Below are 19,730 nucleotides of genomic sequence, written 5' to 3'. Positions count from 1 at the left end.
ACATAAGCGTCTTTCACCTGCAAGGTCTTCCTTCGAGGACACCAGGCGGGGAGAACTGTTCCCAGGCTCGATCTTCAGGGACAGCCTGTAATAGGGACACACAAGGACACACAAGGGTCAGCATCCGCTGCGGGTTAGAGCGTCCCCTGCTGGCAGCTGGGATCGGTCCCAGGAATCCAGGAATAATAAGGTCCCTCGCAGTTTCAGCAAACATTCGAGTCCTGAACCCTTATTGCGTTACTAGTTTTTATCATTTTTCTTAGGATTTCTGTAAACAAGTGTGCATTTAAACCTACTTTTAAGTTTGCTCGTGTGTGTGTGTGTGTGTGTGTGCGTGTGTATACACTCAGCTGTGCATGATGGGGAATTTTTTTTTTTTTTAAGTTTTGGATTGTACCATTGCAGTGAAGGTGTTTTTCATATGAACCATTACTAAGAACATGACTAGGATCTGTCATACCTTTTCGTTAATGTGTGTAAGAGTTTATTCATTTCATGTGAATGATACGGGCGCAGTGATTCTTAATAAATGTGATGAAATCCAGCAGGGTGTAACAGTATTAAATCAAGTTAAGAGAAATTTAATTCCTATTCTCCAAAACAACATACAGTGTTAAGTAACCTGCAATTATTCACCCATTTATACAGCTGGGTAATTTCTAGGGCAAGTATCTTGCTCAAAGGTACTACTGTATACCTGGGATGTGAACGCGGAACTTTGAAGTCCAAAGACAGCAGCTCTAACCATTATGCTGCCAAGTGCCCCAACAGTCTGCACTGATGTGTTGACGAAACACATTATAAATAAGAATGAGGAAGCTGGAAATTGACGAGCCACTAATAAAACAATAATAAGTGGTAATAACTGATAATCGATAAAAAAAAAGCTCAGAAAAGAGTAATGCTCTTTAGCTTTGGCGCCGTCATTGGGTCACATATGTGAGCTGATTGTTCTCGGCTCATATCATAAGTATTATTTCATTGTCTCACTTGTCAAAAAAAACACACAAAAAAAGGCAATACTCATAATCCACAAGAGCCGGGATTTTCTTCTGCTCCCTAAAGAGAACCGAACACGTCACAAGTGTCAAACCATACAAGCACTGAAGAAGCCCTGTTCCTTTCTGGGCACTGGAGTCCTCATTTGGGTTTTCAGAAGCTGCAGGAGACGGCGTTTCTCTCCAGAAGCCTTGAACACAGGCCCGTTGAAACAACTTTAGAGGAGCCCTCAGAATAGCCTCATTTTCCTCATTAAAAGCAGCCGGGACCATTATCTCCGGCGCCTCCTGTTGGCGAGGTCTTCAGGAGGCTGTTTGGAGACCGTCTGGGTTTGCTGGCCTGGGGACCGGAGCCACCACGTGGGCCGGCGAACCCATTCCATCCTGCCACCGCTCCACGCCACTGCACTGTCGCTGTGGGATTGGGGAGGAGGAGGATGCAAAAGTACCCACATATTTCCATAATTTCACGCGCAGTTGCACATCGCCACCGGAGACGAAAACACAAGTTAAAAACAACAGTTTTCCAGGTCTGACTGCTTCGCTGAAGTTGGAATAAGTGCAGCACAAACACAATAAAACGCATACTTCTTCATATACACATTATACTTATTTTCGAATAACGTAACATCCAGGAACCGCTTAAAATTTTGGAACCATTCAACAACCACTCGTTTCTTCAGCAGAAATTCTACATCGATGTTTGTGCAAGTCAAAGCAATTTGCATCTGGCTACGTTTCACCCTCTAGGTTTACATTTTTCTCACGGCGGAAAGGAGAATAACAGACATGTATATTTTCCCAAAACATAAACCTCCCTGAAAATAAGATGGGCTGGTACCGTGGTTTTTGCACATCACAGTCCCCGGGCTCTGGGTTCGAATTCAGCGCAATCTGCATGGAGTTGGCATGTTCTTCCTGTGCTACAGGCGCTCTGGTTTCCTCCCACAGCCCAAAGACAAGTGTTTCAGGTTAACTGGTGACTCTTAACTGCCCTTTGCATGTGTGTGTAACTAATGAGTGTGTGTGATTGCCCTGTGCTTGAAACGGTGTCCTGTCCAGGGTGCTCCCTGCCTCCCACCCAGAATAGGCTCCAGACCACCGCAACCCTGCGGTGCACAAGTGGGTTCTGTAAATGATTGGATGACTATAACACTGTCCTTCGGTTTAATTAAATGCCAGTGCTGTTCAGTGGTAAAAACCAGGTAAATATCCTGCATTAACAGAAACAGGTTTTGGGAAGTTCTAACAAAAAGTTAATGGACAGCACACGTACACATCCGAAGACAGTCTTCGCTGGGACCTGGGACCTCCTGTACTCCAACTGCTACAGGTCAGAAATGGTCAAGTGACGCTAGAGTTCGGTTATTGGAAAAAACAAACCTTGCGCTGTAAGTTTTTTACATCCCCTAATAAAAGATTCAGCTTCTAAATGGTACTTTTGTTTATTCACAATTAAACTAAACTCCAGCATTAGACTAATTGGCATCTGGCAGCAAATAAATAGAAATTGTCTTTCTTTCTCAGATGTGTCATTTAAGCTGTTAACATTTACGTTTATTGATTTAGCAGACTCTTTTCTCCAAAGCAACTTCCAATGAACCCTATGTAGTGTTACCAGCCCACACACCTTATTGACCAAGGTGATTTACACTGCTAGATTCACTACTTACACTGGGTCACTCATCCATACATCAGTGGAACACACTCACTCTGTCACTCACACACTGTGGGTGAACCTCAACAGCATGTCTTTGGACTGTGGGAGGAAACCAGAGCACCTGGGGGAAACCCACGCAGACACGGGGAGAACACGCAAACTCCACACAGACTGAGTGGGGATCGAACCCATCAGCTGTCAACTGATACACAGTGCTGCTTGAAAGTACACAAACCCTATTGGGACAGTCATTATCCTTGTATAAAATGTTAGAATATCCGAATAAGATGTATACCTTGAATCTTAAAATAGACTATAAAATGAAAAAAGAAAAAAAAAAAAAAAAAAATCGCATGATTTACACCCCTCATTCTACTTACCTACTTGGTTCAATCAATGCAACTTGGGGTTCACTTATTTTTGCGCCTGCTCTGCTTGTGTGTTTCTACTACACACACGATCTCCTCTAACGGGAACATATGGAACTGGTCATTACACGGCTATTATGTCACACGAGAAACGCTGATCTTCATTAAATAACCATTTTGTGGTCAAACTAAGGGACATAAGGGGTTCACATACTTTCAAGCAGCACTGTATTTTATGAATTATTTCTTATTACCGATTTCACAAATAAAAAATTGTACGGAGGAAACTTGACAATTTTCAATGGGTGTTTAGAATCACCCTTTTGCTGTTTTATTAATCCTCCAATTGTGCTGACACAAGGCTCAAGTGCCGTAAACTGTGTAAGCGGTTCTCCTAAACGCTCAAATAACTCATTCAGCTAATCGAGTTTTCCGATTCACCGCTAAGCCCCCCACTGAGCCCCCCAGGCCCACGATTGTACCACATTGCGGGGGTGAGATTCCAATCTTTCTACTCCTATTTTCCTAAATCTCGGCAGCTTTTCTTTATTAATGGCATTTCATATGAGGCGCCTTTGAAGAGAAGCAACAAAATAAACCGTCGAATGAAAAATAATCTTGCTTTCCTTTGGGGGGGAGAAACAGACCACAAACATACACAGGCAAGCGAGTGCAGCCATAGGAAACGGTGCTAAACCCTCACAGAGCACCAGGCTCAGTGTTGAGACGTTTGACTAAGAAAGAAGGGATCAAATAAGAAGAAGGCGGTGAATTATTTCGCAGAAGCTGGACTGAGGACACAGCACGATGGGTGTCCAGCATCAGAGGACACCGGAGTCGGAAGTTCTTCTCCGAAGCTCATCTTCAGGCCCTCGGCTCATCATCTTGACCTTTCCTCACTTTGCCTCCATCCCTCTGACTGTATCACCTTCTCTAGACCCTTAAGAACGTAATGAGCGCTAAGGATCAACTGTAAAAAATCCATAAATAAGTTCCAAGAAAACATTCAGAGAAAATATTACTCTGTTACTTGCATTGAAAATTGGTTACATTCATATAGAATTATGTCAGAGGTAGTATTACCATGGTAATATTTTTACTTCATTCAAATTTTTCATTTAGTTATACTTTATTTTCAAAAAAAAGTCTGTGCTTCACAGACTCCCTGAAGGCCATCAGCAGACCCCCAACGGGTTCCTAGACCCCAGATTATGAACTCATACTCTCAGCAAAAAAAAAATAAATAAATAAATAATAAAAAAAAATAAAAAAATAAATAAAAAAAGTACAGGTGGTCCTGAGCTTACAACAATGTTCTGTTCCAACGATCTTGTTGTAAATTGCAAATCCCATTAGAATGTATTAGATAAACCATAAGGACATATTTAAAAAATCAACAAGCAAGAATGCTACATTGCATAATAGGGCTTTGCAATATTTTTTCACTAATTTCACACGTTCATATTAAAACAATAATACATATCATATATATATATAATATATATAGACACTGTTATAATATTTTCATGCTGCTCTATTATTTTCACTTTTATTTCAAAATCTATCGTTTTCCGCTTTTTCTTTTCGGCACCACCCGAACCCTCACATTTCCAGCTCAACATTCTAAATCAAAAGTAATTTAAAGGGAATCACAAACAAAAGTTTTGTGAACTAAACGCCATCGCTGCCAGACTCCCAAACACCGACCGAGACCCAAACAACAACAAATATGCGGCCAGTCGATGGTATCATACAGCGTACGGAGCGCTCGCTCTTAGACATTACGGGCAAACATCGGCATTTGAAAATAATATAATAAAGTCGACGGGACAGCTGGGAGCTCATAAGTCGCACGTGTCGTAGGCTGAGGGCTACCTGTACAACCACAATCTTCACAAGCGGGAATCTCATCACAGGGGGAGCCTGCTGTTGTACCCATGAGGGTGGTACTCAAGCAACGTTAGTCTAGCTGTGCAAAAGGAGTAAATGTTTCACGCTGCAAGTCGTTCTACTGAGAAGCTGCTGCTAAGCTTGCGGATGATGAAATCATCAGGTCCAGGGAAGCCCGAGGCTCTCTGAAAGACACTCTTTCTGTTCCTTACTATCCTGCCGCTGTCCCAGGAGCGGCACTGAAGGTCCACCCTGTGTGGCTCTGGCCCCAAACAGCATAGAGCTTCAAAGGAGTTCAGGTTTAGAGAAGAAAAAAATTCTGGAACCGAATGTTATGAAATACTTTTTATGGGTTTTGGGAACGTATGAGAAATGCTATCAAATAAAATAAGCAGCTGTTGGCTAAATAAGCTCGTTGCTTCATCTCTTTTGCTCAGGTTACCTGGGGTATCATGCCCACAGAGCTCCATTCATCATTCATCATCCAAACTCCTTAATTCATGCATGACCACTTTTACCCTACACAATAACATTTACACTATTGAATAATGACTGATGGAGTGCAGTCATTTAATATTATTTTACTTTATTATATAACTCACTATGCATATTACTTTGGTTCTAGATGCTGTAGAAAGTTCTAGAAAGAACACAGCTCTGTAATTGCTGAAATTCCACGAGCTGGAATTGGAGTTTAAAAGACCTTGGATTTGTATTGTGTATTGTTTAGCAGATGAGTAAGTTTCAGGCTGTATTAAAAGACAGAACTGGAACGGGCAGAGTCAGGTGAAGGACACAAGTGTGTTAACGTCAGCACGGGTTTATGTCCTTCACAAGGGTGTGTATGTCAGGGATGGACAACACTGGACAAAACTGTGTATAGAAACAATAATAAAAATGTTTAAGATTTTGCCTTATCGTTGAGTCAAAAACACGGTAGTGGAAGTTCTCATAAGTGGTTCACTTTTGCCTTCGTCTGCAAATGTCTCTGGTCTGTGGGAGGAATCCCATTAGAATATAGAAAGAACATGCAAACTCCACAAGGACAACCAATTGAAACCCAGATTTAACGTCACAGGGTAAAAGCTGTGAGCCACCAGCGCGACCCGCTGAGCTACTGCATCGCCCATCAGCTATGCAAAAAAACATAATAATTATACTAATAAATATTGTATAACTGATCGGGTTAAGAAATTTTCGTGTGTGAGTGACAGAGAGAGAGAGTGTGTTCCACTGATGTATGGATGAGTGACCCAGTGTAAGTAGTGTATCTAGCAGTGTAAGTCACCACGGTGAATAAGGTGTGTGGGATTGATAACACTACATAGTATCCACTGGAAGTCGCTTTGGAGAAAAGCGTATGCTAAATAAAAATGTAAATGTAAATTATTCCATCGAATGTGTCCAGTAAGAACTGTTGTGCAATGATTTACGATGAACATAGATGATAAATGCACTTGAAATGAAAAAAACCCTGAAACCATTCAAAATTTATTTTGATTATCTCTCCTGGTAAAACCTCTTTGGATGGAACTGCAATCTTATATTAAAAAAAGAGGGAAATATTCATTTTGATTTTAAAGAAATGGATGTCATGATAAACTTTAATCCCATTTAAAATAATAAAAAAAATATATTCTAGTTAACATTATTATACTGGTATGTTCTTACATAGACAAAGTAAAATAGTCAAGGAGGAGTCCTACTTTGGAACACTTTAAATTAGATGCAAAGGCCTATTTGCCAGCAATTTCAACATGTAAAAATGCGATGTGTACCTTAACTTTGTTTACTCTGTTTAATCTATTTTAATGTGTATTTGTGTTCTAAACCGCCCCTGATGATTTTTTTGATATGGCTGTGAAATGCTGTATGTGCTCTTGTTTGTATTGTTTTCTGGGTTATTGTTTCTGTTGCTTAAACAAATATATACAGTTGACCCTTGAACAATGCAAGGATTAGGGGCGCCGACCCCCCGCGCAGTCAAAAATCCCCGTATAACTTTTGACTCCTGAAAAACGTAACTACTAATATCCTACTGTTGACCGGAAGGCTTACCTATAACATAAACAGTCAGTTAATACATATTTTGTATGTTATATGTGTTATATACTGTATTCTTATAATAAAGTAAGCTAGAGAAAAGAAAATGTTAAGAAAATCATAAGGAAGAGGAAAATACATTTACAGTATCGTATTTATCGATACCGTAAGTTTATGTCGTCTGAGATTAATCGTCTGTCTGTCAGTACCTACATCAATATTGTCTTATATGATACAAAACACTGCAGATGTTATACATATTACGTGTATATTTTATGGTAGCAAATGATAAAATAGAGTAGTATCTACACATATTTTATGCATTCATGACATATCTAACTTTTTCTTAATTTTTTTCGATACTTCTAGGCTACGCAGCTCATCTGCGAGTTTTTTCAAATTGTTGCAAATCTCCAAAAAATTTTCCATTATATTTCTTGGAAAAAAATCCACCTATAAGCGGACCCGTGCATTTCGAACCCGTGTTGTTCGAGGGTCAACTGTGTGTATGTATGTGTGTGCGTATATATTTATTTATTAATTTATTTATTTATATTTGAGATCTATACGCTTCAGCAGTGGCCTGACTTCCATACTCTCGCTTACTGTCCCTGTGCTCTTAAACTCAATCTTCTTCACTCTTCTTTGTTTCAGTAACCCAGCTCCTTCCAGGATTATTCTGTGACTGAGTCTGACATTTCATGAAATAGGGTTGCTGTGCAGTTCATGCTTCTGGAATAACTTACTTAATTGGAAAGAAGTCTTCGGAGTGTTAAAACCTAGTGGAGATGTCTAGACTTTGCGGGCTGTTCTCATTTCTTCCCAAATTGCTGTGGACAGCGCAGATTTAAAAATCCAACCGCTCATCCCACAGGCAGCGCTGAGCACGAGGGACACACAGCTCGACTGGAAAACGATACCCGGCAAGGGTCGTAAGTTTAAGCGGAGAAGTATTAAAATGTGACCGTGAAATCACTGGAAATTACTGGAAATTCTAAGTGTGTTGAAAAAATTAAAATAATATAATGACTTCATTTTCAAACATCCTGGATCACCATGGGCGAAAATAGCCCTCGAACAAACGTGTACAACGCATTCGTGACTGCGCTACTCCTTGAGCTCAAGATGTACGTCCGACGCCATGGGTTCACCATAAAGAAGAGATGATTAATCACCGAAATGTTGGGGAAAAAATGTTTTAAGACCAAACAGAATTTGTACTGTTGCAATTTTTTGACACACATCTCCTGGAGATCAGAAGAGGAGATGACGATGAGGTTTTTCTAAAAACCCTGAAGTAACAAGAAAGAATGACCATCCAATTCCCTCTCGGTTACAGCCACCATTGAAGGAGTTTCTGTTTTTAGAATTTCAGATGGTGAAATTTTTTTTTTTTTCTAAAAAAATGTGAAATTTCCATGTGAACTGGCATCCCATCCAGGGTGTGCCTTGCGTAATGCCCTGTGCTTCCAGGATAGGCTCTGGACCACCATGACCCTGCAGTGGAAAAGCAGTTATCTAAAATGGAAGGACAGATTAATTAAGATTAATTAATGATCAAGTAATGGCACCGTACTTCACAATTTAAGATTCATTTACTGATCACTGTGACCCAGCTATTAAAGGCCACACAAGCCAACTGTAAATCAAAACTGGCACATTTACGAAGGCACAAGAAACAAGGAGGCAAACTTTTGAAACTATTGCCTTTATAATGCTGGTAGTCATTGATAAATTACACACACATCACCTGAACCGTTTGTCCCCAGACGGGGTCGCAGAGAGCCGGAGCCTAACCCAGCAAAACAAGGCGCAAGGCCGGAGGGGGAGGGGACACACCCAGGACGGGACGCCAGTCCATCGCAAGGCACCCCAAGTGGGACTCGAACCCTACACCCACTGGAGAGCAGAACTCGGTCCAACCCGCTACGCCACCGCACCCCCCATTGATAAATTACCCAGAGTGTTTTTTATTTTGATATTTCAACCTTTCACATCTGCAGACCAGACCACCTTCAAAGTACGCACTTCACTGGAGGTTAATGACAGCACATAATTTAATGGAGTAAATTAACGCGGTAACTATGAGCTCATCCGCAAGCAGTTTTTCCAGCCGACGGCTTTTGTCATCCTGGAGCGAAGAAGAAGCTGTCAGTGGGGTATAACATGTACGGGGAAGGGACAGCAGCTCCAGAGGCTGCCATGCAGACGTCCACCGCTGACCTTCCACAAGAGGGATCTGAGCTGACGTGGGACTACGAGGAGCCCCCAGTGTGCTCCCATTATCCCCCTCCACACCACATCGCTACATAAACAGATGGAGCAAAGGGCTGTTCTTCGTGGCAAAGGACAGCGCACACTCTCAGCAATCTGTCTTGTGTCTGGATGGAGGCGTCTGGCAACAGGGTTCACTGGACAGATGTTAGTCCCGATTTCTCGCTTATTCAGTCTCACGACCAACATGTGGCCATGATTACCATTAAACAAACTGACACTTTTCAAATCATTGTTACATTTTATACACTAAACTAGTAACAACAATTTACCCACTTATAGAGTCATTTCTTACACTGCAGTAATTTAGGGCAAGTACCCTACAACAGGAGGTGGGATTCAAACCTGGGTTTCTCAATTAAGAGGCAACAGCCCTTAACCACTATACCACCTGCTGCCTGATTAAAACCAACCACCCAGAGACATTTGGGGGGGGGGGAGGAAGTCTTCAATTACACATAGACTCTAAGTAAAGTGCGCTGTGACTCGCCCTTACGGAAGAGGTACTTAATGACTGTGTATTGCAAGAGGAACCGAACTAACCTCTGTGAGCAAAGAGCGATCAGAACCACCTCCTCAAAAACACTTTCCTAGCTCAGCTCACAGAAGGGGCCCTACTGTTGCACCCGTGAGAGACGTTCTCTGGCACAACATCCAGGTGGACTCGGCATCTAAATGACAGCAGTAACATCTCCGTGAAAGTGAAAGCAGGCCGGCGGAGGAGCAAAGAGGAAACGCAGGGACGCCAAGGCAGATGTGACCAAACCCAAGATGCTCTGCATCCCAAGCGTGTTTCAACGCTCAGCTGCGACACTCCCTGACAAGGAATTCAACACCTTTCAAGGAACGTGGATGACGTGTGTTATTTCTCGGAAGACCCCGTTTGAAAGAAACGGCCCCGTAAGACTGGTGCAGTGGATCGGCATTTCATTAGGCGTCAAACTTCTCCACGGCAACAAGGACAACACACAGGGGTCCGGAGATGCAGGTACACTTACTTGTAGTTGTCATCTTCCACAAACTTCTGGAGCTCCTCGATGTAGCGCACTGACATCAGGTACTTCTGCACGTGCGGCAGCGTGGCCAGGTGATCTGGAACGGGACGTCAAGACGGATGTAAGAGGAGCAGGGATGCTAAACGGGGCAGCTGGTAGCGTAGCGGTTAGCGCTTCTGCTTTTGGACCCAAAGGTCGCGGGTTCAAGCCTCCCCTCCAGCTGTAGTACTCTCGAGCAAGGTACTTACCCTAAATTGCTCCAGTACAAATACCCAGCTGTAAAAATGAGTCAATAGTTGTAAGTAGCTTTGGAGAAAAGCATCAGCTAAACGAATAAATGTAATGCGAACAGGGGTCGATTCCACAAGCGGATGACATTTCCTCACTGTGGGTCAGTGTTTCACCATTTCACTTTGCAACGAGCTGCACAGCCCATTCGTTGCAAAGTACAATGGTAACATTCCCAGGTTTAATTTATGGCGCGTGCGGCGCTAGCTTGGCTTTATTTTGATCGCGGGAAAGTCCGCTCCTGTCAGCAGCGATCACGGCGCTTCGCACGGACGCGAGTCCCGCGGGCCCTTTCGGTCTCAGCCCTGGCAACGGAAGCTGATACTCGTTCTGCGTGTGACGGTGATAGATTAGCACCGCACGCTGCCAATTCACATGCGCTTGGCTGAAAACAGCGCGACAAAGGCCCCGAAAACTGGGATTGATTAAGACGCCACGAGTCGGACTATTACAGGTCTCCCTTTACTTTTAAAAAAGAGCCTCATGTTATTTTAAGACTCAAGGGGGGGGGAATCAGAACCCTTACAACTGCTCCTTGTCACATGTTCCGTGGCATTTAGGCTCCGTTTCTGAACGAGCGGCACAGCGCGAGTCCGGCTGCCAAAAACACAGACATGTCGGCCCTAGGAGTCCTGGAGTGGAGACCCAACGAAGGCTGAGAGGGAACCCCAGCAACCCTATCAGAGCAAACCTCAACTTTTGTTAGTAGCTATTTTGTTTTTAATCAATTTTCGCTGACACTTTTACCCAAAGAAACCCGCAATGTTAGGTTTGCACACTTAGCACTAAGCTACATACACAGCTCGGTAATTTTTACCGTAGTGATTTAGAACAAGGGCCTTGCTCAGTGGTACTACAGCAGAAGTGGGGATTCAAATCGTTTTGATTGCAAGGTGATGGCTCCAACCACTCTGCCACCTGCTTTCCCTCCTGGCTCGGTTCCCTGAGGTGGAAGGAGGTTCGAGAGGAAGTTTGGTTGGGTTTACGCTCAAAGTCAATGTACAGGGACTGACCGTAGTTGCAGGACACCTGAAGGTCTGAGATCACCCGGAGAAGGTTGTTCATCTGGTTGGTCCTCTGCTCCGTCTCCATGATGCTGTCTGATGCTGGGTAGGCGGAGTCAATGTAAATCATGTCGAACAGGTAGATTCCTGCAGATGGGAAAGACACAAGCAAAATTAGTATCGTCGCTGACAACCCGCTCACGGGGGACGCAGAGGCCGTTGTTTAACAAAGACGACCCGTCGTCAGTCGTGGGGTGTCGGCTCCACGGCATTTTCCAACTAATCACTCAAAAAGAAAACAAGACATGTTCGGTCAAGACAGTCAGTGGAATCATGTTATTCGCTGACCAGTTGGAGCAAAAAGGTGCTGCACTGAAACTGAATAGCTGTAACACAGGGTGACCATAGGCATGTAACCATACAACAATATAACCATCAAGTCAGATCTCTAGAAGGTATACAGGGTTCATGGATAATATTTAAAAATAGAGAAGAATAACAAAAACCTCTGCAGCTGCTGCATGCTACAATTTTAAAGTACATTTTGTATTTCACAAACCAACCTTGGGCTCAGTGACCACTGCTGTACTTTTTTTGGGCATTTTTATTAACTTATTAAAATGGTCATATTTGGTGATATTTATTATTATTATTAATACATCTATCAAATGGGTCTCTCTTTTGGACCCAAGTCTCTTCTCATCCACTATCTGCTCCATAAGCTTGCAATACATTTGAATAAGAAACACACACACACACAACATTTGAACCACTTGTCCCATACAGGGTCGTGGTGAGCCAGAGCCTAACCCGGCAACACAGGGCATAAGGCTGGAGGGGACACACCCAGGACGGGACACCAGTCCGTCACAAGGCACCCCAAGTAGGACTCGAACCCCAGACCCACCGGAGATCAGGACCCAGTCCAACCCACTGCGCCACTGCACCCCCCTCCTTGTAAAAAACTACTCTCTTCCAATTCTATAAGCACCATGTCATGTCATTTACTCTGGTTAAACGGTGGTGTGTATGTATATATATATATATATATATATATATATATATATATATATATCTGTGACTGTCTCCACTTGAAAATGCACTTTTGTTTTCTCTCAGTTGTATGTCACTTTGAAGAAAAGCTTGTGCTAAACGAATAAATCTAATGTAAATGTTAGTTCATTCAGCTGAAGCCTTTCTTCAAACGGACTTAGAATATTATTTTCTATTACTAATACTATTACCACTGTGCTACTTAATTATTTACTCATTTCTACAGTAAGAAATGTATTTAACATATGCATGCATGATTTTTACCTTCTTATTTCTTGGATTCATAGCTGTACTAAAGCCACTCAGCAGTATTACACTAGTACTTTTTTTTTTTTTTTTTTTACACTATATTCATTAGCATATGGACAAAATATTCATTTATGGCCCTCTTTGGGGGGAAAACAAATGTGCGAGTGCAAAATACTCTATTACATAATATCAATCTTTCATTCTGTTATGAATCATAATGTCCAGCACACATTTTTCCTTTGACCTGGCCAGTCAGTGGCTGCAGACGCCATGCAACTGGACCCATTACATCACACAGATGGTTTGGCCAGCAGAACATATTTTAAGAAATTGGATGGACTTTCAGCTTCTGCAGGCTCTAGTGCAATGACTGCATGAAAGGACACCGCTCACAGCCATCCACAGAACAGCACATCAATTCACTGCTCTAAACAGCAAATTTAGAAAAACCATGTCCAGCCCCAGTATTAATAATTCAATTTATAGGCTAAATAAGAAATCCACTGTCTGATACCAGTGGTGTAAAACAACAGCCGCTCCATCTCTAACATGCTCGACTGCTTGTGTCCAAACCCACGATGGGAGGCACACATTCACTCACGCGATGGGTTTTTTCCCAGTCTTTTCCATTTGTGCAGACGATGCATTCTACGTGGGAATCAACAGTATCGGCACGTATCTTTGTTTTTAAAGCGGCCTGCGTGAATCGCCGGCTTGGAAAACCCAGGATCCCGGCTGGATCTAAACGCTTGCAGAGAGCGCACAAAGTATGGTGCGTGGCACACAAATGGTTTAAACAGGGGTGACAACGCCATGGTCAAATATACCTTTTTTTATAGATGTCACATATTATAGACTGTTTTACATCAGGGTGAGTACACAGTTTTTTTAGTAGATTAATCTATTTGGAAATGAAAGGAGATCAAAGCAATCGCATGGTTGACTGGCTACTGCTTACTGACATATGAAAATCGACGTCTTTCGCAGCCAAGTCAAGTAGCCCTGAAAGAAGTGCTAATAAACAATCATTTCACACAAAAGCATGAATAAACTGTTGGCACTTTATTACTGACCTTGAAGTCCTGTAAAAAGACCTGTTAACTCCCCTTTACAGTTTAATGAAAAGATGTATGTAACTGCGGTTGTGCATGGGTACATTTTCATTTCGACAGATTATTACAAACTTACGTGATTTTTTTGTCAAAACGCTATTGATTGTGTAAAACAAAAAAAAAAACAAAATAACTTTGGGATAAATCTTTTTGACGTTACCTGTTAATGCAACTATAAAACCCATTCTCATATATGATGTAGGGGCACATTTTTCAATACCTTTAGCATTTTCATTGGAAGAATGTATTTCAGAATGTATTTCAGAATGTTAAAATGTTCAAAACACATCTCTACAGTGGAATTATAAAATGTTTGCTTCAAATATGTCAAAAGCCAAGACCTACACATAAAATTTTCACATCCTTTGTGTATGAAAGTATTCAGCCTAACACGGAACAAATGCACAATCTGACTGAATTTAAATGCCGATCTTTTGAAAAAAGTGCTCACAGCTTGGAAAAACAAGCAGACTTTGAAAGACCCAAGGATTCAACAAATACGTTAGTCATACCTAAACATGAGTCACAGATCAGCTGGTAGGAAATTCAATTTACGTCCAAAAACAAGATATTGTTTTATATCAGGCATAGCTTTCAGATATTAATTAAACCCAGGCCTGCAGTCCTTTGTGAGCAAAGGCTCTGGAATTTGCATGTGTCTCAGGCTTGTTAGAAACCAGCAGTGATTAAATGTGTTCATGAGACCATGTATCTCTTCTTGAAATGAATCTGGCTAGAAGGCTTATTGATGAGTTAATTTATCCTTGCATTGACCCTGCTCACTGGAACAGAAGATGTGTTTGAACGAACATAACTCGAATGACGTTGTAGAAAACTCTGGGAGGGTCCAGTAATTTAATTTATAAAATCCTATAATGAAATTATCTAATCCAGAAAGTAGTTATTGTTTTAGAATATTTTGGTATCAACTAATTAGATTTCTGATATGTAATATCTCATTCAAAAAAAAAAAAAAACTTTCCATTATATACAGTTAAAATCTCAGTCTGAGTCCAGCCTCTCCTTATTTCACAAATGCAAAACTTCCGGAGTAAATTTTCCACTGTTAACTTGTAAGATGGCGCTGAAGATAACGGATCCCATGTGTTCCAGCGGCTGCATTTAATATTACGGGTATATGAATGATTTGGATTCATAGTTCATATTTCCAGTTTGGGTTCAATAAATCCTTAAATCCTACATAATGTACAAAGCAGCTAGTTTTGTGTTGACAGTCACATTTTCTGCATTCACTGGTACTGTTTTAATCTTTGGAACAAGCTCTATTTGGGTTTCCACATCCTTAAGGCTATCATAATATACATGGAAATGTCATTTATTCTGCTCTTATGACTTTTATCATGAAATATTTTTATGTGTCCACTTTTACTATTGTTGCCTTTGTAAACCAGGCACATTTGGTTGCAACTCTGTTCTTGGTTATGTTACGACATGCAAGTAGTTGTTCAGATTTTATAAAATTATTTTTGTTTCTTCCACATTATTGAATGCAGGACCGCTATCTGCAACCTGTAGAGTATCTCTCATGTCTGCTTACAGCTGGCAACTAGCAGGCTTCTGTCAATCATCACACCCCATGTGACTGAAAAAAGATTTATATTTATTCACTTTGCTGAGCTATGTTAGGTTTATGGGGGGCGTGGTGGCGCAGTGGGTTGGACTGGGTCCTGCTCTCTGGCGGGTTTGGGGTTTGAGTCCCGCTTGGGGTGCCTTGTGACGGACTGGCGTCCTGTCCTGGGTGTGTCCCCTCCCCTTCCGGCCTTACGCCCTGTGTTACTGGGTAGGGTCCGGTTCCCCGTGACCCCCGTATGGGACAAGCGGTTCTGAAAATGTGTGTGTGTGTGTGTTAGGCTTATAAACTAAGCTACTTACAATGACACACACGCGCACATTGTCTGAAACCGCTTGTCCCAAGCGGGGTCGTGGCAAGCCGGAGCGTAACCCGACAACACAGGATGCAAGGCTGGAGGGAGAGGGGACACACCCAGGACAGGACGCCAGTCCATCGCAAGGCACCCCACGTGGGACTCAAACCCCAGACTCACCAGAGAGCAGGACCCGGTCAAACCAGCTGCGCCACCACGTCCCTACTTACAATGCCCTACCCATTAATACAGCAGAGAATTTTTACTGTGTCAGTTCAAGCTAAGTAGAATGGTCAAGGGTTCTACAGCAGGAGTGGGATTCAAACCCGGGTCCTTCCAATACTATATGGCAACAGCTGTAACCACTATGCCACCTGCTGCCCAGATATTAAGAGGTGTCACCTGTGGTTGACTTCTGAAAAACCTGTTCACATCAGAGGTTGACACAGTCACTTCCGAACAGCACACTTCTCTTCAGCTCTCTCCCTGAGCTTCAGAAGAGTCCATTCGCCAGCTCAATCTCCACTGATTAATTCAGTGCTAAACCGAGACCTATATTGCTGTCACTGGAGACTCTTCAGCTATTATTGTCATGTTAACGTTTTGCCTTAACCTGCATTTAGTGATGTAAAATTCCAGCTGGCACAGTTTTCTACAGTTTTTTTCCAGGCTTTTCTCTCAGGTAGTTCAGTGTAATTTGAGGCTGTCAGTGCAAAAGCCTGTAATAACAAAGTAAAAACACAAAGCAAAATCCAGAAGAGTAAAACTAACTGGCTGATCTGATCCACAGAGAAGCTTATGCTTATACTCATTAATAGGGATGTTCTGGAAGCAATAGGATCTCCAAAAACAACTGCAGATGACATCAGTTGGAGATCGGGGAGCTGGAAAGACAAAGTGTTGCTGGTTCCGATTGAAAGGAAATGAAGGAACACTTAAAGGAAGTGGTTAAAGAGACTGGGCAAGTCTACCACCCACCAATGGATCTTTGTCCTCCTTGCCTAAGTGTCAATCATGTTTAATAGACACTTAGTTCCATTGTTCCGCCTGGACTGGTGACCCCAGTATTTCTGCCTCTGAAGTACTCCACTTACACACCACCAAGAAGGCTACGCGCAACCAGCTCCATCAATGCAAGATCAATCCGTTTCAAATGTGTGAGGTGGACTGTAGCAAATAAACTGAACGTAGCGCTTCTACGTTTAAAAAGCTGGGTGGGTGTAAAAAATAAAAACTTCTAAAATGCATAAACAAATTACCATCAAATAAAGTCCTGTCAAGCACTGCAGAAGGAGAGAAATGCAAATGAAGAAGGGAATAAAAACACAAAAAACCCCTAAGTGAGATTAGACGGAGCCAAAGGAAGGTTCTCCATATAAATATTCAGCAAAAGGCTTGTTCCAGCACTCAAGGTGATGGGTTTCACAGACAGCCAACAATCAGGAGTCTCAAGGCTGTATAGAAAGCCTCTGCCAATAAAAACCCCATGTCCGAAACCATACCAAGGACTGAAATGTCATATCTGACTCAACAATGAAATAGTACAGTAGATGTTTAATATTTGGTTTAGTTTTAATAAAATGTTGCCCTGCTGGCAACTGCCAAGAATACAAGGATATTGACAGATGGGACACTGGGAAAAAATCTGTCCACACAGCAATTCATATCCTTTATTGCTCCTTCTGTTTCCTTTGTACCCCTTCTGGTTTTCACTATCTTCAACCCATACCTGGAGAGTGAGTTCTCAACCCTAATCCCAGACCGATCTGTCTGTCTGACAGCTGTTATTCTTATTCTTCTCCCCAACCATTGAGCTGAGAGCGCTTATGGCAATCTGCAGCTCTGGCTCTTCAACAGCTTCACTTGTGCCTGATTTATATATTCCAACAGGTTTCCGGAGTCCCCCTGATACCTTCACTGGGGCTCCGTAATTAGGAAGTTATTTTTTCACGTCTAAACTACAAAAACACATGCACTGACCTCTGAATGAAACCCAATGAGAAACGTTCACTCAATATCAACAATTCAGTAAGTCTTCAGGAATTTCATGTCATCTTTCAATATAAATATTTTGGACGCACAGCAGTCACCATAAACTGTTTCAACAAGTTCGCAATGTTTGTGCCAGCACTGGTTCATAATGATGTTGCATTAATGCCTTTAATTTCCATGGAGCCTCATTTGCCTTTCAACCTCCACATGACCCTACCTCTCCTTCAACATCCATCCAACACAATCGCCATCTATCACAATCTCAAACATCTATATCTCTCCTTCAGCCAGTAACCAATTCCATCTCTTTAATCTCAACACACCTCGTCTCTCCTTTGAGATCCACACAGTCCCATTTCTCAGCATCTATACACTTTGATCCCTCCTTCAGTTTTCACATAGTCCCACCCCTTCTTCACCCTCCACAGAGTCCCATTTCTCCTTCATCTTTTACACAATCCCATCTCTCTCCTCTGTGAGTGACAGGTGCACTTTTCAGCATGAACTCATACCAGGAGCATAGTCTGATGCTGTGGCATCTCCAAAGCCCCATCTTTAACTCATTTATCTGCTCTGGATCAGGATAGAGAACCATCAAGGCGCTTAGAAACCATTACAGCATTTGTGTCTAAAAATAAATCTTGTAACAAAGAAGTACCAAACCAAAACTCTTTTAATGTTTTTCCAACCTCTCTCCCCATTTATTAGGCCAGTCTTTTCCTCCATCAATGGGATTAAGTAACACTTTGTCCCTTTTATGCGAAGGAGAACTGGTGAAGAAAACTGAACTAGGAAGGAGCAGCAGGTAATGCTGCAGTTGAAGGAACACATCAATGTTATGAATGTTAATCTATTAAAAGTGCAAGACTGAAAGGCAACGGAGTTTTCTTAAAAAATTAAATTACTACATAATTTTTAACATGCCTTTAAAATATGGATAGTTTCCTCTAGGTTTTAAGAATCTTGTCTTTTAATCACAAATAATTCTGGATTGGACATATAATTACTTGTAATGTTGGATGGATGGATGGATGGATGGATGGATGGATGGATGGATGATTAAACATTCTAAGAGTCAAAGAGAAACACTCTACAAAAGTACACTAGAGTCCATGTGGCATCTAGAGCGTTCTGTCAGTGATTACAGAACATTCCTGTGGAACTCTTTATGACAACAGGTTAAATAAAGAGTACCTTGTGCAGCTCATGCAGCTAATTAAAAAGTACTTGGTTTGGATCAAGCAGCAGGGATTCCTGTAGAGCTCTGGATATCACCGAGGGAAAAATCACACGTGGCAGCAGACGCAAACACACGCATTGAACGTTAACAGGTGTTGGGATGGACAGCATGGGCCAGATGTACCTGCCAAAAAAGATCACTCCCCATCCCCAACTCCCTCGGTTCACCACCACTTTCTGTTGCAGGCTCTGGAAAGTGCTGAAACAAGCAGTGCCGAGGCCCCTTTCCTGAAAAACCTGAGAGAGGAATGGATTTCACTGTTTCCTCACTAGGAGCAGCAACAGCATCCCCAAGCTAACACAATCCAGGTGATGCTCCTCTCTGGAATCAGTGCACCATCTGAACACTGTATTTTACCAATACACCATTTCGGGTAAATCCACTCATTAAGGCCCAGCATGTATCCACCCTATACCTAATAAAGGCATTGATATGAATTTCGAAGATGGCAGTCATGCAAGTAGTCTATGGAGAGCTATCTCCTTGACCTTGACATCATTAGATTTTCAACATAAAGCTTGTAGATATTTTAAAAGCTCGTCTTAAAAAGGAATAGAAATTACTACCATGTAGAATGAAAAGACTGAAAGCTGGAAACAGGATGATTTGTTTAAAAACAAATCATAGAGAACCTACCAGTCTCTACCAGGCTGGCAGATCCTGCCCAGGATGTGACGT

General features: G+C 42.1%; 1 protein-coding gene across 2 annotated transcripts in view; it reads right to left on the bottom strand.

Annotated features, from left to right (window-relative positions):
• Positions 1-19,730, bottom strand: part of ralgps1 (Ral GEF with PH domain and SH3 binding motif 1) — a 147,903-nt gene that overhangs the window by 16,172 nt on the left and 112,001 nt on the right. For both annotated transcript variants that reach the window (XM_029259572.1, XM_018758380.1), the window contains exons 10-12: positions 11,530-11,667; positions 10,232-10,325; positions 18-85 (exon numbers count right to left, since the gene is read on the bottom strand). In XM_029259572.1, the coding sequence (XP_029115405.1) occupies positions 18-85; positions 10,232-10,325; positions 11,530-11,667 (300 nt within the window). The remainder of the gene's footprint in view (positions 1-17; positions 86-10,231; positions 10,326-11,529; positions 11,668-19,730) is intronic.

This window comes from Scleropages formosus, chromosome 17 (assembly GCF_900964775.1).
Source record: "Scleropages formosus chromosome 17, fSclFor1.1, whole genome shotgun sequence".
Classification (NCBI taxonomy): Eukaryota; Metazoa; Chordata; class Actinopteri; order Osteoglossiformes; family Osteoglossidae; genus Scleropages; species Scleropages formosus.
Note: the sequence above shows the minus strand (reverse complement) of the source record. Positions and strands in the feature narration are given on the sequence as shown.